The sequence below is a fragment of the Argopecten irradians genome, chromosome 7 (assembly GCF_041381155.1).
Source record: "Argopecten irradians isolate NY chromosome 7, Ai_NY, whole genome shotgun sequence".
In the NCBI taxonomy this organism is placed as follows: Eukaryota; Metazoa; Mollusca; class Bivalvia; order Pectinida; family Pectinidae; genus Argopecten; species Argopecten irradians.
Window position 1 is genome coordinate 38,825,754 of NC_091140.1, and position 21,948 is coordinate 38,847,701.

Genomic DNA, 21,948 nt, shown 5'->3' on the forward strand with positions numbered 1-21,948 from the left:
AAACTCGTGTAATACATAAGTAAAACGCTTCCGGCACTGGAAAGGGAATATATCCGAACATATTGGTACACATTGCTGATAAACGAAGGACTAAGCTGTCCATTATTACCCTATCACAGCGAGTGATCATGTAGCGGAGAATTCACTTGGCGAGACGAGGTAAGACAATGTGACCAAATTTTGTATGACTACAATGGCTTCTTTGTGTATGATAAAATATTTTTGATGAAATATTAAACATAATTTCTGAATAAAAAACACCTTGATTTTAAATCTAAATAATTGATTACATTCTATAAGTAATTATAAATATCAAAGAGCATTACACTCATATGTTTATAGATGATAACGATCGATTAATTTAATATTAATAATTAGGCATTGTATTTTACTATTACATATCGAATGATCAGTCCCCCTGATGGTCTCCGATCTATATATGGCTATTTTTTTCTTTCTCATGAACATTTTCCAATAAATTCGAAGCTTGTGTCTGTTTTTACATTTCACAATTGACTCCAATTCCTTGATTAGTAAATGGGTGTCATGATAGTCATGAGCACACTTTAATTACAACATGCACACATATTCCATGTACACGTGTATAATAAAAATAAAGCACTGATGTGAAATTACTTAAAATCAATAACTAAGCTACTTGTGGTTGTGTTATATTGCTTGTACCAGATTCATAAAAACGAAGCCCATACTTAAATGAACGATAGGTAAGAGTATATAAGAGTTTATTTAAAAATAAACAGGAGGGCAGTCTACCGGAAACATGGTTATAAATTTATGGTAATGAAATGATATATCACCAAATAATGTATATATATATTAAAACTACAATTAATATAAACTATATTGTTAAGGCGACAACCACGCGTGAGTTAAAACACGTTACGACCCTTGTGACCCCTGATCAATTTCCTGTCTGTCTCCTACTGAACATTACTAAATACCTTTTCTCGTGTGCCATCATACATTACCTGTGACATTCTTGTCGCTGTTAACAAAAGCATATGACCTGATCATAATTGTCTATATATCAGGTATGTTACAGGTGATAGGTTCATTCATGGATATCCTGTGTATTTATAGTCTATAAACACTCACTTGAGGAACTCGTGTCTTATTTGCAGTTACAAACCCAAATATATATTGATCATAATCATGTTGTTTGAAAACTTCACATATCATGGATAACAAAAAGGTTTTCTTAGGATTGATAAGATGAAACATTATATAGATAGTCTAGTTACAGTTCTAAAATAATGTCTGTCTGTCATATCAGGATTACCATAAATCCACATTAATCTTTGTTTATAAACATTAACGATTACCTATATTCACGTGGTTCGACGGAACTAACTGATTCGGATATAGAGGATTTTACACGAGTGGCTAGGTAATATGAAATCTAATAAACGAGTTCAATAAATTGATATGCCAAGAGCCTTCATATAAAGTAGCCACAAGTGTCAGATTTTATTTATCACATGAATAATGCTTATGGAAATATAGAAAAAACTTTTAATTTCGTTTTGTTTTCGATTTCAGTGAAATTTTATTTACATTAAATTAAATTAAAAAGATTTTAAACAACAGACAAATGATTATTTAAGTTCTTAACATGGTATTAGAAAGAATAGAAATTTTGTTTTCTCAAGAAGTATAGTAATAAAGAAATGAGAACAAAGCAACAATGAAAGAAATTACCTTCACCCACAGGATATAGACCAGAAAGTCAACTTCATTTAATTTAAGCGTATTGTATAGAGTGACGTAATCAGTCTCGGATTTGACGTCTCCGTCTATCGAGATAATCATGTGACGTCATCATAGATTATGATGTCGAAACTAACTGTGACGTCATAATAGTGTGTCTTACGTTAGCTATGTGATAAAAGCTATTACAGCAAGAATCAATGGTTTCATGACTTTTTGTAAATAATGTTGATAAATTGCTAAAACCTTAACACAAGAAAGGTAATCTAACATTTTTGATGAATTGTCCCCTATGGCTATTCCGTCCTTAATTCCTAGATTCATTATAGTAGTCGTGTTTGGTAGATTCAAATTGTTACTGAACCAGTCAACGTCAATAGCTATCATCAACCGTCGAGAGCGTTGCGTCATCGAAATTCCGATTTTTCTTGACATAAACTTATGCCAGATTATGTTGAATTCTATACCTTTATCAATATTGCAGGTGATACTTTGTATATGTCCTGCCATGAGGTGTACTTGGCAGTTGACAATAGGCTTGTTAGCAATAATAAGCTTTGTCGTCTGGACCTATCGCGATGACGCGGGTCAAGGTGAGTATTTGTAAAATTACCCTTTTAATATCTATTATATACTGGACTTGTCCATGATAACGTAATGGACTTATACAATACTCTGACATATTAAAGCGTGGATGTTACTTATGCTGTATATCAAAAAAATTGCGTTAACTTTCCATGCAATTTTCAAAATTATTAAACTAATTAGAAAAAAATAATTAAATTGAAAAAAAAAAAGATATATCCCACCTCCAATGGTTAACTTACAGATACATCGAGTGAATAAACAAATATTTCTAAAATACCTCACCTGCAATTGCTAGATTTTCATTTACTCATTTTCTATCGATTTCCATGGAACACATACATTTTGGCGATTGTCTTGTATATTGGGTACATTCGTTAATTTGTGTTACTGTAATATGGTATAATCATTTCATATTAGAATTTCGTGAGTCAAGTTACTACCTTTGTATCTAGTAGGTCGTTTATGATCGCGTTTTCTTTATGAACAATACCCTGTTCAATTTCAATTTTTTTTCATATCCGTAGGTTATCCAGAGTTTAATAATCCAACTGATGATCAGGTATGTAAAGAAAGTTTACAGTGGGGAAATCCACACATTTTCTATTTATAGAAACCTGGACAATGTCTATTATTGCCTTTTTTATGATTACATACTCTTTTGAGGGTGGGATCGATGTTAGTTACCTTATAGAGTCGTATACCTATATATATGACATGATATTCTTTTTTTCCGGTTTAATACAGATAGTATAATGACTTTGACGTTTATTAGCATATTGCTTTGTGAACTGGTTAGCATTACCTCGGCGGTATGATTCAGCGAGACAACGCTACATAGTAGATAACAGTTCATCGTTATTACAAATGAAGTGCATAATGTACAACGAGGATATTTACCTGGCTAGTTTTTGCGTGTTATTACGCGTTGGCATCCGAAGACATCTTAAGCGGCAGTAACCCGACGCGAAATATTTATACATCATCAAAATCATGATGTTATTTAAGTAAAATATCCTTATTTACAGTAAATACCATTCAACATCAATTTTGACAGTTCTATTACCTACTACCAATTACCGTCGTCGCATGAAGGCATGTACCAAAACCTCGTAGAAAGCACGTTTTGAAGGAAACTTTAAGTAGAGATCTGTATTAATAGAGCGAAGTTAACTTGCTGGGAAATATTGTTCATAAATATGTTCTCTCTTATATAATATGTATGCTTGTTAATTTTCATCTTAAATGTACATCATACACATGCTTAATCAGGAAACAAATATATGATGAAAAATTACCAGCTTACAATATAGCGCTAGAAATGGAAATATGTATGACAAATGACAGAAAAGGAGTATACACAGATAGAGAAATATGACCACGCCAAATTTGCATTCCATGGCATTAATGAACTTGATATCCCATCAGATATCATTTTCCTGATGCTTTACTTGACAAGACGTCATTATTTTCCTGAAAATGCAAAGTAGTGATGATAATTTGTTACCATAAAATTGTCCAAAACAATGGTATTAGCCCTTTGTTATCAGATTGTTGAATTTTAATTTCCATGTGTTAAAATGATTCATGCAGATTTACAGATATTAAATGAAATGTAAAAAAAATATATATTTATGAATTTAATGTGTTTGTGGACGCGACGTTTTGATTAATGGGATATGCCATAAATCAAGTTCTTTTTATTAGTTATCTAATATAATGAACAAAATACAATGACTTTGGGTTTAATTTTATAAACGAGCTTTTATGTGTAAGTTAACATTGATCATACGTATAGAATAATCTTTATCTTTCTCCTATTTGAACTTATAATTTAATTTAAACTTGTGTCCGTGTAATTCAGAACAATGCCTACACTTATACTTTGCTGTCACTATTTTTTTATCATTATTATTTATTTATTTCATCGGGATATGAAACAAAAAAAGTTTGCAAACTTTGTGAATCACCGTAGGAAAATAGGGGAATTATGTTTCCTTAATGCATAGATAAATATTGATCAGTTTTCGTCTTGATCAAAGTATCACTCTTCATTTCAGTATTCGGGGTTAAATGTGATACTATTAAGATCGTAAATAGTTCTTTTAACAAGCGTTATTTAATTTGCCATAAGGAACATTTTCGGAAATCTGAAAGAGGTAGTCTATTTTTAGAATGCGTGAGGCGTTTTTTTATACAAATTCGATGAAATATTTTCCGAAATGAGTGTGTACTTCGTTGTTAAATTCGATACTTGAAACAATATGGTTTTCTTTACAGACAAACTTCTTTGGAGGCCACAAGAAAGTAAACAACTTTGTAACAAATCAAGTTACTCGCGAAAAAATCATCCAGAACCGTTTTGAGTCTATGCGTTTTAATATGTCCGAAGCGTGTCAATCTAAATCTGTGTATCAAGTCTATCCATCCCTAGGGTCAATCAAGCAACGAAATTTATATTACGACTATAAACACAACTTTGTCTACTGTATGGTAGAGAAAATTGGGAGCAAATTCTGGAGAAGAGTGTTCCATCTTCTGAATCACCCGGAATACAGAAATTTGTACTCCATCCCTAGTGATGTGATCCGTAACGAAGAAGTCCCGACCTTACGGTACGTCAGTGTCCAAAATGCCACCAAAATAATCGAATCAGCAAACAAGGTTATGTTTGTTCGGGAGCCATACGCACGAGCTTTTTCTGGATACGTGGACAAACTGTATTCTCTGAATTATTATTACATGCAAACGCTCGGCAGACCTATCATTAAAGGATTGCGGAGTAACGCGAATAGTGCAAGCCTAGCGTGTGGCCACGATTTGACTTTTGTGGAATTCATACGATATATAGTGGCAATGAAACAAAGACATCGTCAAAGCAGTATTGATGTACATTTTTCACAAATCTACGCGCATTGTTTACCTTGTGAGTTAAAATATGATTATATAGGTACAATGGAAAACTTCGATGAAGACGCATCGTTCTTGATTTCCAAGCTGCAGCTATTCAAAGACGTACCTGTAGATCACGAGTTATCAAAAAATGCATCAGTGACAGTGTCGATATATATGGTAATTAATGACACTTTCAGTCAAAGGCCGAAGTTCGCTCACTGTATGACCTGGGCGGATATGGTCAGGCGCGCATGGCGGACACTACAAATACGAGGTTTGATTGATCCTAAAGCTGCAGTTCCAACATCCACAAACGTTTCCATAGAAACATTATACCATGAGGCGGTCAAGGTCAGTGATCCTTCACGTGTGTCAGAATATAAACGAAAATCAATGGTAGATACATACAGGACACTCGACATCCAATTGTTGGAAAAATTCAGAGAATACGTCTTACCTGATTGTAAGTTGTTTGGATATGATGATCGGCCGTCAAGCATATTTGATAGACCGTTTATATATTAAGGATTATTCTGAAGACTGCTTACTCTTTGTGTTTTCATCAAAGAATGACATTTCTGGGATATTTTGTCCTATCTGCGAGCTTATATCTGAATGGAGCTAAATACATTGTACTGTGTGATCGTAGTTATAGCCATATATTGATCGATATGAGACTAGTTCAGCCTTTCATGACGTATATAATTATATTGTAGTCACGAATCTAATCTGATACTGTGACTTGCGGCAGTGATCGCGCCTAGCAGAAGTAGCATTTCTAATCAATTGTCAAGATTTTCCACGCAAACCTGATTTGACATCAGACAAATCTAATGTTCGTAATTTGATAATTTATCCATTTCATCCATTAATACACTCCTCATATTATTTCATAACTATGGCATTTATAGTCGGAAGTAGACAAGAAAATATCTCTCATAGAAATCATGATATAGTATTATGATCTCGTCGTCATGGTACAAGTATGTAAGTGGTTGGCTCGTGGTTTTTTTTGTTTTTTTTTTTCATTTTGATTACGTTGACATATTTGGTATGAGATATAAGTTTTGCATCAGAATATGTTTTGTGTAGTATGTTTTATTTTCTTTTTTTTTTGCAATACTATTGTCTCATATACAATCGAGATACGTGTGTCGAAAATCATAAATCTTATTCATTAGAAAATAGCTGAAGAATTTCTTACGAAAGAATGCCAAAGAATACGAAAGATAATCGGATCCAGTAATACCGTTGTTAGCAATGATAACTATACCAACTGATTAACCCGTGTGTATCCTTAATAGGCTTTTGTCGCCACGTGATAATTAAATGACATGGAGCCATTCAAAAATAGAAAGCATGCATATCAAGCCCAACTGTAATGTAATCTTAATTGATATTGCCTGTAATGAAATGCAACGTCCAAACTGCCGGTGTCTATTGCGTGCTATCATATGGTAGTAAGGGAAGCTCGCGCATACGATATCCTATTAGCATAAATGTTAAACACAATATCTAATTAATACTGCAAACTGACAAATGTATTCCAATTAGCTACAAGCTTTAATGAGCCACATTGACACTAAGCTTCTACCACCTAGCATGCGGTGTCTGTTTCTTTCATTATAACAGATAGTAATCTTTTTCTGCTAATTGCATCACCGTCTGGAAGTCCAAAATTAAATGCAAAGACAACAGGAAATAAAATAAGATTGAAACATAACACATTATTGATAAATGTTCCGGAAGAGTTAGCGTTTTTCGCTTTATCAACGACAACTGAGATATACATTTTGTTCAGGTAGATTTGCAGCCCACATGACAATTAAATGCGAACTATAGTGTTAATAAGCCTATCAAACCAACAGTACGTATAGGTCATAATAAACAGGCAGAAAAACTGCTCTTAGACGACACAGTAAAATGTTAAAAAACATGTCAATAGAAGTTCATCTAAGCATGCATGCTGTTAACTTTAAACTTTTTTCTGTTCACATTAGTTATATCAAGAACTTATAGTTCTACTGGTGTATAAAACATGTGCTACATGTATCATTAAGTAGCTATCGGCATATTTCAATTATATGTTTATATACCAATGTACTGTATGCTATATTAGCATGGTTTTATTTTCTTTGTGCTATGTTAGCATGGTTTTATTTTATTTGTGCTATGTTAGCATGTATATCATGTATGTCTGATATGTATCTAAGATTCAATCAGCATTAAATAATTCCATTATGTGATAATTTGATTCTTGGAATTATCTGTAATTTACACTCATATACGTTTACTTATTTTATTTTATTCCTTGCCAAATTTGAAATTTAAATGAAACATTTATATTTATCTATATCAATTTTAGCAATATAATTATGTCGGTATGTACCATCTGGCCCTGACTTCTCGAAACACAAATCACAGACTTCAGTCAAGTTTTTCTTCTTATGTAACTTATGTGAAATATTTTTGACTGAATTTTGTTTTGAGATATCGAGGCTATGAGTGTTGTGTAGCAAACAGAACAAAAGTCGAGTCGTAGAACATATGTATAAAGAACATAGATCAGTGTCTGTCACACATACGTGTATACAGTGGCACTTAAATAGGTCAATGTTCGTAAAAACAAATAATTAATCACATCCACATACATTAATCTACATATTTCCTAGCAAGGCTTGTTTTTGCCATCTCCCTACATATAATTATGTGTTCATCAAATGGTTTTGTTTATTTTGCTTTACGCCATATTGTCAACATTTGATTTAGTACCCCACAAACAATACTGAATGTGTTGTCAGTACATAACAATTTCTTCAAATGGGGTAACCTTTCTTTACCTAGGATTCTTACTTTTCCACAGTCTACAGATTAATGCTATTTGATGTGTGTATGATATGTCGTTTCCTGGTAACAAAAAGAAGTGAGTAGTCATTATTCAGATAATGTACTATATTCTATACAATAATTAACATTACATACACGAATTCAAACAGTTATCAGCGTTTATTCAATGTTATCTCCAATGATCAAAGAAAAGAAATGGAATTCTACCGTCCTCATTGAAGCAGGCATGTGTAAGATATATCTCAGAGCAGCTTCAGCACCAATTTACTCAAGTTATGGTTTTGTTGTTGTTGAAAATATGTATAAAATTGTAAATAAAATATAAACATAAATAAATAGGGAAAAAATCCAATAGAAGTTCAAATTTAATTGAAAAAAAAACATGATTGTGTAAAGCCGAGACCAATTTAAAAAATAGATTTTAATCATTTAAATGTTACTTAAATTTTGCATATCATTATGCGTAATCGATGACAATGCATTCGACGTGGAACAACAAATATAATGTGTGCTATTATCTGCACTATGTACAATTACGGTACGTTTATGTATTGTAAATATTACGTATTTGATACCAGGAACATAAATACGAAATCGTGTTTAAAGATGTAAATGAAAGCCGGTTAATATATTCCCGTTAATAATATCTGGATTTATTTTCATTATTAGGCTCTAATACTAATATGAAACAGAAATTAATTGTAATAGCATCTTGGGTTTTTTTCGTTACTAGACTTTAATGAGATATTCAAATGAAACTGAAATTAATTGAATTAACATCAAAGAGATAGTGATAAAGTAGAGTGATGTTCATAATTAATAAAAGACACGATGATGACAGTGTTAATCTATCAATTAATGAAAGCTTATCCCAACGTCACACTCACCAACAGGGAAACGTAAGTCGTCAAAATGTAAAAAATATATATATATATATATATATATTTAATAAATATATGAGGTGATGATGTGTACATGGATATGAAATCTATGATGATAGCTTTACATGATCTCGTCAATACCTGCCTTACTATAGCAAACGTACACGTTTTAAGGTATAATTATTTCACAAATAATATTTCAGGGAAAATCGTCTGTCCATTGAATTTTGAAAGTGTTAAATGATAAAAGATTTCATTTCAGAAATATTTTATTAACACTACAAATATAAAGAAAATTACAAAGTATTGTTAAAAGAATTAGACAACAGGCGCAATGCCTATATCAGTCTTCTTCTATTACTTCCGGTTAGGCTTGGTAGAAAGATATTATGCATCAATTGATTATTTCTACAGAAATTGTATATCATAACATGTAAAGCATCTAATTTATTATGGAGTAAGGAGTATATTCATTACGAAATTAAATAGAATAGGTGATATAATTATAGAGATAAATACTATTCAAAATTACTTAGAAAAAAGACAACAAAAATATTATTTTGATAAAGTGAAGACACAACATATTTCCACCAAGTCTAAAATGAAAAGTTATATGTAAATATATGAATATATATGATAAACAATACTAACACACTCGCACACACACCTTCGCACTTTCAAGCTAGAATGTTATAAGGTGTATTTAATAACACATTTGCCTTGCTATAATAGTAGGTAATAAGTAGATTGGATTAATTGTATTACTACTAAAGACAGTATTGGATATAATGTCTTATTTGTACATGGAAAAAACGTTTAGATGATTTAATATATAAGTTTACATGATATAGAATGGAATTATTTAAATGATCAGGAGCATTAAGGATGCCACACACTAAGCAATGAAGATTTAAATAACCTAACAAATTGTATATAGATAGAATATGGTGTATAGAATTTGAATGCATGGGCCATTGGAAGAAAAAAAAATTAAATCTTCACTTGGAGTACCACATACACAAAATGGATTATCAATAAAGTGATCAAAATATTTATCATAATTAATGTCACTTTTAAAATTTCTAAGCTGGCATAAAATTATATTATATTAAGTTGTGTTGTCTTGGAGCAGAATTAATGAACATTTCAGAAATAGTTGTATCATTAGTGATAAAAGATGTGAGATTATATTCTAATACTAGCGCCGGTATAACGAACCTAGATTTGTCAAAAGATTTGTCATATAAACAGTGCTATTTCATTCATAATTTTTAACAGCTTACTGCTCGTTTTACTTTGAAAATTATTGTTTTAAGCCAAATTACTACCAATAAGTTTATTTTGTTATATAAATAACGTACCATCTAATCGGGTTCTTCAAAGTTATTAAAATGTTGAAACGGTTTCATTTCCTTACAAGAAATCTTCAATTTCATGATATCCTTAGTTTAAATTAGAAGTCACTTTTTACTTATCAAGAGACATTTCTTCAACATCCTTTGACGCAAACGGAGACATTTTTTCTAAAATGCCTCACACATAATCATTGTACACATACACATCTATATAATGCAGATACCTCTGAACTACAGCAGGATTCTCGACAACAATATATGGCTGATGAGATGTGCCCCTCCTACCTATTGTCTTTGTCCTGCCACAGTGAGAAGTAACCACTCCAGTATACATAGTCACCCCTTAATTGTCTGGCGTTGCCAAATACATTATAGTTTCTTTTGTCAAACAACAATCTACGGTTTTATACATGATGCTTATGCCGGAGATGTTATGGTCGGTTAACATGTATGTTCAATAACAATATATATATCTTTATTCCCGTATCATAGTCCCGATTATCCTTTCCTTACTTTCTTCAATACCTCTTTCTCATCAATATTGATACTCTCATGACAATAGACAGAGTTAAATACAAGGAATCGATTCTTCGAGGAGAAAATCCGTCTAATCCTTAAGTCCTCTTCACAAACTTGATCCACAACCCTTCATCAGTAACCATGTTCCCTAATTTACTAAGCTTTGGTGGACACTGAAAGGAAATATCGTAAATTTATACATATAACACAAAACATTCGAAACATAACGAGGTATCATAATGTCATTGGGGCGTTGTGTATATGATAAAATACATATGACATAATATCTAATGTATGCCTTTAAACCAAGCTACAAGGATATATGATTCTGATATGGTACAAATACTGCCAACTAGATCCTGTGAGAGAAACGTTTTTTTAGGGAGCAATCATCATGAACTTTTGAATCATATACATATCGTTATATTCCCTGACGAGTCAATAAATAACGAGCCTTTCCGATTGACCGAGAAGGCCAAGATTAGCATGCATTCACACGTGCACGATTATGATTATGATGCACGTGGATGATTTTACGTGCAAACGTTTCGAGTTAGTCTTTATTCATGATCTGTATAGTGCTGGAGCAAAGTGAATAAGGGGAGGTAACACTTGATAAATCATAATACTACGAAGGTGATGTGGTATTTCACAAAGGACATGGCAAAATGTCAAGAAAAACTAAAGCTTAACTTAGATCCGAGATATATCAAGAGCTACTGAAAGTTACTGGTTAAGAATATAACCTATTTTGTAATTCAGCGAGTCTTTGCAGTTAACATTATTAGAATATTGAATTTCAAAGATGTCTAGTGATACAAGGCATGTTTTTTTTTCAAGTTGACAGAAAGGTAGATCATACAATAACATACACGGCGAGTAAGACGATGTTCATTAAGCAAGGTGTGGACGCCCAGAAGATACTACCGTAAGAGAATGCAAAAAAAAATATGTAACAAAGATCGAAATCTGATAGGCCGTGAATTCAGGTGAAAGATTTAGCACAGGAATTAGGCATTTGATATTGTAACGTAAATATATATCCCACATGAAGATGTCGTGACGTCAGGTGAGGAGTGCATATCTAAAAACATTTTAGCTTTGGGCTGATGGCACTTGAACACCGTGGTTTAAATGCATCACAATACTGGATAACTAGATCGAAAAAACGACTCTCAACTATAAATAACTTATTATACTTATTGACTGTATGAGTTGTTATCTCCATGTGTTATATACCAGGGTAAGCATCTCACTCACATCTGTTCTCTCGGTACGAACTGGCCTGAACGACTGCAGAACCTGTGCCATACACATCTTTATCTGCATCATAGCCATTCGGGTACCTATACAGTTCCGGGGTCCAGCTCCAAACGGCAGATATGTGAACGGGTCCCTCTCAGCTTTGGCCTCGGGTGTGAATCTATGTGAAAGAAATGCATACTAAAACTGTCTATAATTACCGTGCTTACATATAATAGAATATTCGATCGTATAAAATCATAAATCTTTCATTATAGAATAAGTCTGTAATAAAAATCAACTGGGAACCGTAAAACGATATGATTATATAGAAGGCAAATGGATTATGGCAAGGGAATAGCTATTTTCGCCATTTTTATTTCTTGCAGTTACTATATACTTGTGCGATTGTTATCATTCGCCATTATTAAATTCCGTTATATTCGCAGTAAATTAATATATATAATGTTCACAACCGTAAATACGAAAAAACGAAAGCACATGGAAAAAACGAAAGCATATGGGATGTATAACTATCGACAATTTGCTAGCAATCTCCCTGTGGAATAGCTAGTATTAAGAAAAAATGTGAAATTGCCTACCTTCCTGTGCAAATTAATAGTTTCGCAATGATGGATGTTACGAAGTATACTGAAAACAACTTTGTAGCAGAATTTCTCTGAGCTTGATGGTACTGAACACCTTGTTAAGGTAGCGGAAATCGTCAGGTATATGTTGATCTTACCTTTCTGGGTCAAACTTATCCGGGTCTGGCCAATACTCTGGGTCCATCATTATAGCCCCTACTGGCATTGACACAGTCATACCTTTAGGGATCTTTACGTTACCAACGATAACATCCCGACTAGCAACACGGTCGATTCTATAAGAAAGGTAACATAGCAAGAATTATGACAGGCAGCTAGATAACATAGTCCATTTGGTATACTTTGATCGCTATAGTAACGTAAAACTGTTCCAACCCTGACAGACTCTGGTATACTCTTACCGCTATAGTAACGTAAAGCTGTTCCAACGTTGACAGAGCATAAACAATAGCCATCATTTAAACAGTACCTGATGTATGATTGTGTTTAGATGTGTCTAATTAACACAAAATGTATATAAAATAATTTAGTTTCATTTTGGTTCATACAGGGCATGGTGCAATGGATTTTTTCAGAACGCAATTTATTATTATTAATATTTTTATCTTTAATTAAAATAAGAAGGTCAAACTTTTCAATGGTGATAATGGTGTGAAGAAATATACTAATGGTGTGAAGAAATATACTATTTCGTCTGCTTCTGATTTAGATAGAGAAAAGAAATTACCATTTGTCAACGCTGGGACATCTTTAATGAACCATTTTACTAAATAAAGACTATCTGTAAAATATGTCTCCCATTTTAACAACATTTTTCCACCTTAAGATTATTCCTTAAACATGATCGTCAATGAAGCAGATTTTATCTGTGAAATAGTGTGTACATGCGATAAATTTGTTTTACCTAGATGCCCCAGGGAAGATTCTTAGTGTCTCGTCAATAACCATTTCCAAGTATGGCAGCTTTTTGATGTTGTCATAATCCGGTGCTACCTTTTTAAGAAAAATTATCACATATCATATTGGATAACATGACATGGCAGCAAAAAAAAAAGGGAAAAAACAAACAAACTACATGTGTTAATCAGATATTACGAAAGTTTGTACTTAATTCAAATATAAAAATTCATTTTGTAGGGAAAAAAACCGTTGTATGAGGAATTTATTAACTGAAATAAATGCATATACATGCGAACAATTAGTACAGCTGTAAAATATACCTTCCCAAGGTTATCGTCCAGCTCCTGTAGGACCATATCGCAGACGTCCGTGTGGACAGCCAGGTGATAAAAAGAAAACATCAAGGCATTTGATGACGTTTCATGTCCTGCCATGAAAAACACAAGTGCCTGGGACCTGATCTCTTTATCCGTAAGTTCTGATATATATATATATATATACTTTATTACGAGCATGTCACTTGTGTCCCGAATCGGCATGTTGTGTTCATTAGTATTGTAGTGGTCGATTTACTGGAGTAAATGTTGATTGTCAAGTCAATCGAGAACTGTTGGTATTTTTAATAATCTTAAGTCATTTACGGAAAATGCCGACTGTTCCCGACAGGATGATTTTTTCTGCAGACCAGACAAACAATTTGCGAAATAAGTAGTACCAGCCCTTCCCTCCCGTTAACAAATAGGTATGTTAAACAACAGTACTCTCTAATCTACTTAATTTTATAAGGAAATATAAATACCAAATATTGTTTTCAATTTATCATAGATATATTGCAGGGTTTAATTCATAACAATATGTTTCGTTCATTGATTACCAGTATGTTTATATTTTTATTGGAACGAAATGACAAAAATAAGTACATGGACATAACATATCATTTGATGTATTTTATAATAATTTCATTACGCGTGTAACGATCATTTTCGTTGACCTTGAATTTATTTCTCAATAGCAAAGTGAGTTATCAATAATGTATTATATGACACATGAAACTGAGTGTTTTCTAATCATAACTGCGTGTAGTGGTTTATGAGTCTGGGTACAGCAAAATAACACTATAAATAAAACAATCTACTCAAGTAAATCATCAAAAGATACATCTACATGTATGTTATCTATTGATGAATTAGGAAAATCATTTCATTTTTTCTCATGTTTACGTACTCTTTCTAGATGACAAGGGATCTGGTGTAGAGCTGTCAGTTTTAGAACACTCCTCATTGGCTGCTTGAGCATGCGCCATGAGTTCTAGGAAATCGGAATGTTTCTACAAAATCAACCATAAATTAACACCAGGTTACATTAATAATTATGGTATTATTTTTGCTATTTGCAATAATATTTTTTCAAAGGAGTAATAACGCTAAATCAAGTACTTATTTCTATATTAAGACTTTTATCAGGAATCCAACTTAAAAATGCATCGATTTCTACGCTGCTTAATTTATATGAAATATAGGAATGATGTTAAAAAAATTGATGTTAAGTAAATCTGGAAGTAAGTTTATCTTTGTACAGATACACTTACCCCTGGATTCTGGCGTCTGTCCTTCAAAGCTTTTTCTGTAACACTAATGAAGAAATTTGTTGCTTCTTTGGTAAGATTTATACCAACAGACTGTATAAGGGGAACAAGCCAGTTCAAAAATGGAAAGAACACTAGAAAATAAAACAGCATATAATTAAACAATGAGATGGTGTAACCCTGAAAGTCCTAGTGATACAAAAGGGACTTTGTGAATTGTTGAACAATGAGATGGTGTAACCCTGAAAGATAAATAAACATATATACACAGTATATCAAGTTAGCTGTGATATGAATTTGCATTACCTGCAATACATTACAATGTATCGAAAACATATATCTTTTCTTTCTTTCATTATTTTTGTTTGTACTAGTTTTGAAGAAGTATTCTATAGATGAAAGGTTAATGAAAAGACGCGTTGCTTTTGTTTTGTTTTTGTCATGTTTGGTTAGAACATTTCTGTTTCATGATATAGATACTTACAATAAATCATGATAAGTAATGCTGCTATTTTCGAATTCGTGAATATCTTTACGTGTTTTATAAAGGGATCATTTGGGTCTTTCTGAGAATTGATTTCCAACCCGAAAGCAGTTCGTGCAATGACATCCATAGTAAAGGCGCCAAACGTCCTGTAAACAGAGTTGTGTTTCATTGTTAAGAAGCATATGAGAGAGAAGGGGAGAAAGAGAAAGTGGGGGGAAGAATGGGAAAGAGGGAGAGAAGGAGAGAAAGGGGGAGCGAGAGAGAGAGAGGGGGAACGAGATATTTATTTATAAATGAATCAAATAATCGTCCATGCTATCATATTTCAAAAACTTGTTATCTCCCCTGAAGCCTGATGGGGAAAAAAAGATAACTTCCTATCGATTTCTCGTGTTACGGTGTTAAACACAAACTACATGTGTGTTATTCTCACAGAGCAAGTATCAATCCGTCAAATGTCTTCATTGTAGCCTGGAATTCAAGATAACTTATGGGTGTAGTTTCTACGTCTATATTTTATAAGCTCACTCTTTCAAGCTTGTGTCCTCGTCTTTCGCTGCTTTTTCTTCCAAGTTTTCAAGTAATAGGTCGCCAGCTTGTCGTATGAGAGGGCACATCTAAAATGTTACCGAGACATATTATAAAGATTTAGTTGTAGACATAGTAATTTGAATTATGATCCATAATAAACAGATATAAGATATAGTGTCATTTTAACTCAGTCATTTCGCTACTGACAGAGGTATCTCTGTATGTGCTTGATTATTTTGTGATGACTTCTCAAACGCAGAGTAGGACAGGTTGAACCATATCAAGGATTGAATGACCTTCAGCTACATGAGCGAAATATGTATGTGCTACTTACGTCTCGTAACTTCTTTCCACTAAAAGTTGGCGTTACGATATTTCTGACAAATCTCCAGTGGTCGTCTTTAAGTAATAGTAAAGACTGGCTAAATTCGTCATCAACTTGGTCAAAACCCTAAAGATACATACAAGGTATTCTTATTCTGTCTCTGCATATTACGGAGTCATCTTTCTTATGGGAAGGTATTGATTATGACGTTATGTGATTCCGAGAGTAATGTGATACGTCAGAGAAAACGACGTGAGTTTAGACAATAAGATAGCTTCGCGAAAGGGAGTTAACTCTGTAATATGCAAAGACGGAATATTCTAACATTAACTTGATTTATTTATCTCAGTTTCACACATTTGCGATATTAATCTGTACGTTAGTATTGGATAATCCCATTTCAATTGTGAAATATTGTTTTGCTTTAATTTGGTGTCTCATATGAAATATAATATATAATACTTAATTTGAAACTTTCTACCAATAAAGTATATTAGATAAGTTTGAAAACTTTAAACTTAACATGTGTTGAAACAAAAAATGCAAACCCTTCTGTTGACAAAACTGTTGAAATCCTTTACTAAAATAATTTTCATCAATTTTGGATCTCCAATAAACAGGTTGGGGTACTTCGTTTCAAATGTCCTGAGGAGAGAGATATTATGAATTATGACAGAAAAATATAAAACTATATGATAACGATAGAAAGTAACCAATAAACAATTATATATCAATAAATAAACAAACATTAACATTATCTCTTTCGAAAGAACAGACTATCAACAACTGTAACATTGAATCTGATAATAAAAATCAATGCTAAATCTAAATTAGTTTTGAAATATGTACTACAAGTATGTTGTACAATAAACTCACCCGAATATCTTTCCATATTTTTGACAATTAACTCACCCGAATATCTTTCCATATTTTTGATAAAACTCCCGTTCTGCCTTCACCATACCCTAAAAAATAATGCACATTAAAGAGAGAAATCGAGAATAAATCTGGAAAATCTGAAAATTTGTAAAATATGTTTAGTTTGGAGTGTAATACGTAGTAGTTTTATCTTTTAATTTAAAGCTAAACAAAACCCAAGTCTCTAACAATAAAACGCAAAATATACATATATTGTAATCCAGTATTACCAATGTGAAATAAGTGGTATCGGATAACGCTGCACCATCATCGAGTGCGCATGCGCCAATAAATAAACCGAGGAATCTCCACACACACAATAATAACAATGCACTAAAGATGGGATAAAAGGAATTCTAAAAAGCATTTAAATTTGATAGATATATTTGCGGTTTCTTGGATAATCAAATGATCAGATCATATCAAGATTCAGGATTCAAGTTTTGTTTAAAAGTTGTCACAAAAATGAAAAGAGTTGTGAGATTTCGGGACAACTTAAAATTAAACATACTCTTGTGATGTTTTCTTTCTTTAACAACGCCGACTTTCATTTCATTTTCATAATTTGCTTATGCTGACAAGCTAAAACAAACCTGCCTTGATAATGATTCACAAAATATAAGGCAATGTATAGTAAATAATATTTAAGTAGATTAAATGTAAAGTATTAATTTTCTGAATTGTGAAATAAAAACACACCACTGACATAAATGTTCCAAAATTCCCAAGCACAAGGGTAGGTTTTGGGCCATCCACGCCCATCTTCTTAAAGACATTATATTCCCAGGACATGTATCTGAAAATGAATGATTTCAACACATTGTATCAGAACATTTATGTATTTAACTACCAACGATATCACACTTCAATCCATTGTATTAGAATATGTATGTATTTTAACTATATATATTAGAATAATTTACGACATACATTTTAGCACATTGTATTAGAACATTTATGCATTTTAACTACCAACAATATCACATTTAAATACATATTTGTATGTAATTTAACCACCAACGATATCTCATTAAATACATTGTATTAGATATGTATGTATTTTAACTATATTTACGACATAACATTTAAATACATTGTATTAGAACAGCTATGCATGTTTAACTATCAACAATATAACAATTATTTAATTGCATTGTATTGTTTACATTTCTCTGCATCTTGCACATGATGATAAACTCAGTTGAATAACTGGGACAAGAAAACTGGTATCTGTATGAATATGAGCTAACAAACAACAATACCAAAAAGGTCACATCATACCTTACCAAATATGGTCATATTGCATTATATCATACATAACTACGAAAAGTGTGTACCTGTAGCTTAGAGGTATGACGAAGGGCACGTGTGTGACCTATTTTCTTCATCGAACGTTTCGAAATGCTGAAGAAAGGTCTGAATTATCGCGGTAGTCTAATACATATTTTTCACTTGTTGATATACAATAATGTAGACATAACTGGTCTAACATATTTATGACTATTATTTATTTTAATTCAAGAAGTAAGATGAAATCATGTTCCATTATCTGGTGACTGGTACTATTTATGCGGTGTAATTCAAACCTATTCATGTAAACAGACATTGTGCAATTGTACATGTAAATAAAATGCATGTAAAGTTTCTGCACCGGTACGACCTAAAGGAACAAATAACAGCTATTGGCAGATATTTGAATAGCCTGTATGGTTGGGTTTTTTTTTGTTTTTTTTTTAATTTTCTTGAACTTTGTTGTAAATATGCAAAATAAAAAGTGAATTATTAGTCATATTATGTTAATGTAACTGTTTTGGCCTAACTGCAAATTGTAATTTTTCATCCGTAATATACTTCTAGATTTGTATTACTTACACCACGTATGCTACTATCGACGACACAAACAGAATGAGTAACTGGGCCCACCACGGGATTTCAACCAATCCGAGTACAAGCATGTTGTCGCCCTTCGCTCTGAAATATATCATTTAGACTCTAAGATACTTCAGCTACTTAACGCAAGCTTGCTCCGATTTTGGTCACCACAAACGGTGATAAAAGCTTACATTGTTTTATTTAGCATGTCAAAATATACTATCAAATTACAATAATCAATCAAAATCCTTTGTCAATGTTATTTTTTCCTCGTCATATTGCCGAGACGTTAAACTGTACAAAATCAATAGTTAAATTACTTCATAGTCTTTTATCAATGAATAATGTTAGACTGCGTTACTGATATTATCGACATTTAGTTTGCTTTAGCATGAAAATAAGGAACACTTACCTTGGTCAATAACACCCTGCACGGGGTAGAACTGGTATATTTATACAGGGTTCAAGGTGGGTTTACCCAAAGCTGTTCGCCTTATAAGGCAACATCAGACGCTCAGATACAAACATGTATGTGTGTTTTCTATATATAGCTGTTATCTAATACAACGTGTTATGACATAATGTAGGTATCGACAAGCCATGAAGTTTTCCGCATTGTCCATATCAACTGATAAATAAAATGGGTAACTGCCAGTCTGCACACTTCAACATACATTCTAGTACTATACATATTAGGTACTGTTTGTATCAGTACCTCTTTTTTTAAATTGTATTATTGTAATTAGCATAACTAGTAGAAATCCATTGTACGGCGGCGTGCTACTACGTGATTTTTTACGTACAAGATATTATCTTTTACTTACTAACCTTTGCTATCAATAAATAAGTCGTTAAGATAATTTACCCAACCTAAATAAAAGCATTCTGCAACGCTATGATTAAAATTTGGTACATCTAATGTTATTTTGTTACACACAAACATACACACACATCGATTGCACTGCGGGACATCTGCTATGTGTGTTCCATTGTTAGTTTATATTAATTCATATGCATGGGATTGATATAAAGGAATATTCAGGCACAATTTTCACAATAATGGGCTCTCTGTAAAAATATCACATTGAAGGAACAACGGAAAACCTTACATATTGTCACATTTTACTTCACATGTCCGTTTGTTAATTACGTAGAGGAATTCGACCAACATCTCATAATCAGTGACTAATGTTTCAGGTCAAGCTTCAACAACCGTTTCCATAGCATAAAGTGTCCATCAGGTAGGATTTTACAATTGTACTTGCTGTCCATTATTGCATCTCAATCGCGAAAGGCTACTAAATGCAGAGCCGTACCGTAACCTTTCCGAACTAATCTGCAGGTGGGAGCTTTAGAATTGTACTTGTTCCCGATTTCTCGAAGCAAAAGTGTAGACATAAGTCTTTTTTCTCCTTATGCATCTTATATGAAATATTTTGACATAAGTTTGTTTCGAAAAATCGGGGCCTGCTGCCAATATTGCTTGATCGTAAATGGTGACTAAATTTAGGGTCTTAGTTTTCTATTATTTCTGACTTTCTTCTTCTGAAAATCTCCCTTGGCATCGCCTCACTTTTGGTAATCAGTTGAGCAATCGCCTTTGTGCGGAAGGCTCTGGGTAATGTCCCCTGTGGGGACGCACCATAGTCTATAAAAGCTTCTGCTTAATAGTCAGTATAAAGTAAGAGGGAAGACTGGTTTGTCCGTTGTAAGACTAGACCTCGGCAAGCCACGGCTTTTATAACATTTTGTGACCCTCGGGTAGAATATCTCTATCTTTCATATCCAAATATGAAAGAGTCTTTTTACCTATATAAGGAACTGATTTAATCAAAAGACATTCTGCAGGTAACACAAAATAGTCACTGGTGACATCAGACCTCTCTAGGAACCAACAACATTCAGTATAGGACAAACACCGAAGACTGGGGAATAGTCAAGATGATGAATAGTTCTCGGCCCTTACGAGTCTCGAACAATGCATTATCTTGACTATTCTACTGTTTGAGGTGTTTTCATACTTAAAACATTGCACCAAAAGTCACTGGTACTCTCAACTATTACACTGGGTATTGTTTAACTATTCCACAGCTCCAGGTAAACCCTTACTACCTATTTAAACCTTGACACGTATTCATGATTCATTTCAGTGCATCACTCGGAAAAACAAGAATCATGATTTGCATGCTTTTTTGAAAGAACCATTCACAGGTACGATATGGTACTCATAATTAATCAAGGGGGAAATTTATCGGAACGTATCAGTATAGAAAGAGGTTGTCGTCAAGGAGATCCAATAGCTCCCTACATTTTTATTATATGTGCAGAAGTTCTAGCTGCAAGAATTAGAAATAATAATCATATTAAAGGCATTGATGTAGATAATGTACCAATTTTGAACGTGCAATATGCAGATGACACTGGTTTAATACTAGATGGGTCAGAGAGGTCTCTTAATGAGTCTATATCTGAGTTGAATAACTATGCAAAAATTTCAGGTTTAAATATCAATACTAGTAAAACACAAGTTATATGGTTAGGGAGCTATAAATACAGTAATGTAACATATAGGCCAGATTTGAATTTACAGTGGGGGAAAACCAGATTTACATTTTTGGGGGTTGAATTTTCAGTTGATTTAGATCAGATACCAAAAATGAATTTTGACAA

General features: G+C 32.8%; 2 protein-coding genes across 2 annotated transcripts; one reads left to right on the forward strand and one right to left on the reverse strand.

The window, feature by feature from the left end:
• Positions 1–25: 25 nt before the first annotated feature.
• Positions 26–7,601, forward strand: LOC138328389 (carbohydrate sulfotransferase 14-like). The gene is made up of 4 exons (XM_069275175.1): positions 26–159; positions 2,213–2,321; positions 2,841–2,875; positions 4,594–7,601. Exons 2-4 carry the CDS (start codon positions 2,237–2,239, stop codon positions 5,731–5,733), a joined length of 1,260 nt encoding a protein of 419 aa, XP_069131276.1. The 5' UTR covers positions 26–159; positions 2,213–2,236; the 3' UTR covers positions 5,734–7,601.
• Positions 7,602–8,457: 856 nt separating this feature from the next.
• LOC138328387 (cytochrome P450 3A24-like) lies at positions 8,458–19,838 on the reverse strand. The gene is made up of 15 exons (XM_069275172.1): positions 19,691–19,838; positions 19,279–19,377; positions 18,106–18,202; positions 17,401–17,453; positions 17,037–17,133; positions 16,498–16,614; positions 16,161–16,249; positions 15,630–15,778; positions 15,149–15,279; positions 14,785–14,887; positions 13,881–14,038; positions 13,565–13,653; positions 12,798–12,935; positions 12,071–12,233; positions 8,458–10,983 (listed from the first exon to the last, which is right to left on the reverse strand). Exons 2-15 carry the CDS (start codon positions 19,359–19,361, stop codon positions 10,906–10,908), a joined length of 1,545 nt encoding a protein of 514 aa, XP_069131273.1. The 5' UTR covers positions 19,362–19,377; positions 19,691–19,838; the 3' UTR covers positions 8,458–10,905.
• Positions 19,839–21,948: the final 2,110 nt, after the last annotated feature.